Below are 5,433 nucleotides of genomic sequence, written 5' to 3'. Positions count from 1 at the left end.
AGCCATGTAGTTAATTTACGAGGCTGCTGCTGATAATGTCGTGAATATTTGTCTTTTTTCTTAATCCTAAGTATAGCTATCATTCAGCTGTCAGTGCAGTTTATCTGGCATGTTCTTGCCTGAAGACCAGGTGGAAGGGCTCTGGAGCACTGATAGACTTTAAGCTTGCTGATTGCCATGTTCTTGGCATTGCTCCAGAGGGATCCAGGAGAAGCAGTGGTTGACATGCTGGGATTTTTACTGGACTTTAGCTAACTTTTGACTTACGAGTTTTGGGTTGTGTTGGTTTTGTTGTGTTTTGGGTTTTTTAATTTTTTTTATTATTATTTATTTGAAAGTAAGTTCTGCAAGCAGTTGATCTCAAAACATGGATGTTAAATATCATTTTCCTGAGATGGAATGAAATCATGCTCTTCAGGAAGTAAATGCAAATGCTTAATTTTCCAGAGCTATGTATTTTGTAATACTTCTCAGCTTGGTTGATTATCACAGTATTCAATTTTAATTTTTTTTTCCTTAAAAGATTTCCCTCTCTAGATATGAGAAAACCTGGCAAACTGTTACTAAACTCTATTTTAAGAGTGGTCATACTCTGTATGTGTCAGTGTATTTAAAGGTAGTTGGGAGAAATGAATGTATTCAAAGACAGGCTGAACTTTTATCTGGTTGTAAATGAAAAGCACTGCACCAGGAAAGGTGTTGCACTTTAAGTTTTCTTCTGAAAAAAAACTTCTGAATGTTAAGTTTTTTGTATTCTAATGTATTTTGGTTAAAAATAGAGACCTGCCTAATGCGGTTACCTTCAGTAGGTGATCTCAGGAAGTGACTGGGAAGTAGAAGTCTGTACAAGACATCTAGTGGATGAGACCAGAGCTGCAAGCGCTGTGTCCTGCCACCAGTAGCTTGGTCTTGGTGCACCCTCATGCCAGATTGACAATACTGATGTATAATAAGTATTTAATCAGAAATATTATAGCGAGAACTAGGTAGACTAAAGAAATTAGATGACTAACTTAAGAAATTAGAGGTGTCCAAAAAACGTGTATTGCTTTTTATTTGCCTTTTAGGTACTGAATGTGGAGGGCAATTAGGGCATATATTAGGGGTTTCTCAGCAAATGTAAAGGCAGAGAACAATTAACTATGCAGAAACTCAGTTTCTCATTTAAAGCCTGGTTCTGGAGATTTTTAAGAGCATTTTTGCAAGAGTAATGAGATCTAAAGTAGTTTCAAAAGTTGGCAGCACTGCAAGTGTTCTTCAGCATGATTGTTAGATGAAATTTTAGTAGAAAGCTATTAAGTGTCTGCTGCTGTTTTGATGCTGTACTGCAGCTTGCAAACACTTTCAGGTCATGTTCTTTTTGGATTCAAGTGATTTTGGAAGTTAATTTTAATTTGCTCTTTTGCAACTTAGTGGAGCATAGCTGAACCAGCAGATTGCCCTTCGGTATTTTTGTTATTAGGCAGATATTCTAAGTCTGAGAGAAGTTCCCTTCAAAAGTAGGTTGTGTGCAGCATTTACTTCCTGGCTGATGTGGCTAAATCATTGTCTTCCTGTTACTTTACCCAGCAGTGAGGGTGGTTGCAAACTTGGAATTTGAGTACATGAGCCACAGGGTTAAGACTTGTGGTGGTATCTTCTACAGCCAAAACTGCTTGCTTTTTTGAGTGCCAGAGGGATTTGATTTGTGCTACACTGTCTCAGACCGTTTTTTCCCAAACCACTATTAGATTTTAAGATGGAAATTAAATCATAGCTGAGGGATTTGATTTGTGCTACACTGTCTCAGACTGTTTTTTCCCAAACCACTATTAGGTTTTAAGATGGAAATTAAATCATAGCTGAAATTTTGTGGTCAGATGTCAGAGCTTTTGGCCCACTCCTCTGAGGAAAAATTAAAGTAATGACTTTGTGAATACTGAAGAGTTTAATCCCCTGATAGCTGAAGAAGAATTAGCTCCTCGTGACTTGATCCAAACCCTACAGATGTGCCAGAGAAAATAATATATAGCTTATTGAAAAATAAAAGTGTATTTCATTCAACAGAGATAAATTAAAAACTGTTGTAGTCTTCACATTTCTATCTGAGTGGACTTGATTTTTTTTCAGAGCAAATTTAGAGTAAAATAAACTAGCAAACTTTTTGCAGACATTTGATTTAAATTATGTTAGAGGGATTTTAGATTTTTTTTTTTAACTAAGATTGTATTGTTCAAAACACTTGCCAAACCAGTGGTAGCAACAATAAAATTTGGTAGTTTTTAAAAATTGTTCACTGTGGGTTACTTAAAATCCCATTTTAATACCTTTTAAAGGAATGCTGATAAAAGATGAAGTATTGTTGTCTTTGGGAATAGAAATTCTCTCTTGCTCCATTGGCTTACTTCCTTGAACTAGCTCGTACTGCAAGATTCCCTTTCTCTGATATGATGCTTATATCCTCAGACATTTTTACAGCATCTTTGCTGAATTAGCTTCTGCATCAGCCACTGAGATAAATGTTGATTCCAATGCACCTCCCAGGCAAGGCTGAAACTACAAACGTTTTTATGAGGTCTCCTCACTGTTGTCCAAACATTTTAATTTAACACTGGATCGATGCCCTCCTCTCATTCATTTCAAGTTGTCTTTGTAACTAGAAACAGCTAGTGAGATTCTTTGGCTATCACAGTCTAAGGAATGTTTATTGCCTCTGCAATTTTTATGTATGCTTTTGGTTCATATTAAAATGTGGCAGCTATTGTTGGTATATGATATTTTGTAATTTAAGTACACTGGATAGAGGACAGATAATTGCATAAATATGACTGATTCCTGATCTGTAATGCACTAAATGCAGTGTGTGCTTCTAAACAAAAATCATCTAATGCTTCTCTTGCATTAAAGCTTCAAGTAGATTGACTGATATAGCTTGGGTTTCAGGCCTTGTTTAAAGACAAAAGTGTTTAAAGGGATTTTAACCAACGGTTAACAGTAGCTAATGTGTAACTGTAGCTAATGCAGTCCCTCAGTGTTTCCCTGTAAATTTTCTGTACTTCAAGTCATGCTGCTGCTGGTTGAAATGAAACCATATCAATACTGTAGTATCTTGTGGTGAAAGGGTGTTTATACTTAAAAACAAACTATTGTGCATTTAGGCTCAAAAATCAGTTTGATTTTGAGTGTCTGTCTGTTGTAAGGTTTCTTTTTTAATTTAAAACAACAGTTCTGTATTTAAGCCTTTGTTTTGGCAGTACTAGATGTTTTGAGGAGGTATGCTTCATTTTGCAGTTTAACTTCCCTGGAGAGACTTACTTTTATCTTGCATTGCTATTTGGTCCCTCCTAGCATCAGAATGAACCCATCACTCTCTGGTTTTAGTGCCTAAAGTCACTTCAACTTTGTATTTGCTGGTTTTCAGCCCTCTTGGTATTTAAGATGTTATCATCTCCCTTTGCAGAAGCAGTAAGTGACAATGTGATATTGTATTTAAAGACCCACTGTAGTAGTAATGAACATACAATTATCTGAACACAGAGCCCAGCATTCATTTACAACCTCTCCAAGATCTGCAGTGGATAAAGAACAGCATGCTGCCATCTCTAGTGGAAAAATCTTGCTCTCAGAAGCTGGGGATCTCATCAAACAATGTATTCTTTTGATCCTTGTGGTTTTAGTCTTGGATCAAAATCATACTGGAACTATTTCACAGAAGTTGAGTGTGCTCTTTTTGAATACTGCTTAACCGCAGTATAGGCTTTCAGTAAGCACAGGTAAAATCTTAAAATTGGCAACCTGGTCTGGATCATTAAATGGTGTTCATGTGGAAATATGGTAATAGGGAGTTAACACCAATGACAAAACACATACTGCATAGCAGAGTGTAGTCTCTGGGGCAGATAAAATCTGTCTTATGTATATATATGTGGTTCATATTGAACATTCAGCCTTTACGGGATATAAGTGATTATCCTTGTGATTTCCAAGGGAGACCTGGTTGTAACCAAGGTAATGATGATTCCTAAGCAGTCATTTACATCTGTGAACTTTGTTTTCATCTCTAAAGGCCATTGATGTCATGTGAATGTCAACTGTGAATCTTCAAATTCTCCTCTATTTTAGAAGGTAGCACAGAGAAAGAGATGGAAGAGAACTAGATGTGGCTTTAGGCAAGATCTTGTAAGAGGAGGGGGAGGGTAGGTGACCTCAAATATGAGATGTAATAAAGGATGTCAAAGAAATAAAGTACAAGCATAATGCTGTGTCTGAAGAAGAACTGTTTATTCTTCAGTGGATGAGTTTGACTGCAAGGCACAGATCCAAGAGTAACTGCAGCTTGCTCTTTGTGTGCTACATTCTATCTCGTTGTGGCTGTCTCCTCCTTTGGTAACTGGAAGAGCAGAATCTGTAGAGTTCTGGCTGATGGGTCTTAGTTAAAAGTAGAATTAGAGTGAAATGCATATGACATCTCTTGTTTATGTTACTAATCTTTGTTCTTCCAGATAACTAGCCCACCAGGTTGTGGCAAAACTCAGTTTTGTATTATGATGAGTGTTCTGGCTACACTGCCTGTAAGCATGGGAGGACTAGATGGGGCTGTTATATACATTGACACAGAGTCTGCATTCAGTGCTGAAAGGTAAGATGCCAAATTCCAAAATACACCCTTGCAACTTCTTTAGCGCCTTTTATCTTGGAGCCTTCAATTATTTTCTGAGCAATAATTAAGCTTTTGTAAAGTAAATACCTATGGTAGTTATTAAGCATTCATCTGATATATGCAATTATTCCATAGATGATGACATTAAATTAATAGAATGGTTTGCTCACCTTCTTAATTTTTATGATGTTGCAGATTCCAGTTGTGGTATGATGAGGTGAATGGTGCACTCTCTAATTTATAAATGGTCTTAACAGTCCTGTACCTGTAATCTTTCTTTGCGGTTTAGTTTGTGGAGTTAGCAGGAAGGCCTTGAGGATTTTGAGTACAAAGTTTAATGGAGGTTTTTCTGTGAACAGTAGGACAGACATAGCCAGTTTTCCTTCAGATTTCTGTACTGTTTCTGCTGAGTGGGACCCTCTGCCCTTCTGCAGTAACCTCACATCTGTCCTATATCCTTAGTGGCCATACAGAACTATATTCCCTTACCTCTCTGGTTCTTCTAATATCTCCTGCTTTGCCCATGCGACCAAAACTGTTCAGTTATGCACTTATGGTATCTTCTAACTGCTGAAAGGACAGGAGACATTATATACGTGGTGTATCTGCTTTAGAGTTACAGATGTATGCACATGTTGGTTACCACTCTTCCCCTGTTAACTGATGGATTAACTGTTGAAATAATTCTGCAGGATTTTGTTAAAGGTAGCTCTAATTTACTTAAATACCAACTTTTGTACACCATGAGAATTTGATGTTTTTGAGATCGTAGAATCTTTATGGTTGGAAGAGAC

General features: G+C 37.0%; 1 protein-coding gene across 1 annotated transcript in view; it reads left to right on the top strand.

Annotated features, from left to right (window-relative positions):
• RAD51B (RAD51 paralog B) overlaps positions 1-4,618 on the top strand; it is a gene marked incomplete at its 3' end in the record, with an annotated part of 10,504 nt that extends 5,886 nt beyond the window's left edge. The window contains exon 4 of the mRNA XM_009709011.1: positions 4,482-4,618. Within this exon, the coding sequence (XP_009707313.1) occupies positions 4,482-4,618 (137 nt within the window). The remainder of the gene's footprint in view (positions 1-4,481) is intronic.
• Positions 4,619-5,433: the final 815 nt, after the last annotated feature.

This window comes from Cariama cristata, unplaced genomic scaffold (assembly GCF_000690535.1).
Source record: "Cariama cristata isolate BGI_N322 unplaced genomic scaffold, ASM69053v1 scaffold16931, whole genome shotgun sequence".
In the NCBI taxonomy this organism is placed as follows: Eukaryota; Metazoa; Chordata; class Aves; order Cariamiformes; family Cariamidae; genus Cariama; species Cariama cristata.
Note: the sequence above shows the minus strand (reverse complement) of the source record. Positions and strands in the feature narration are given on the sequence as shown.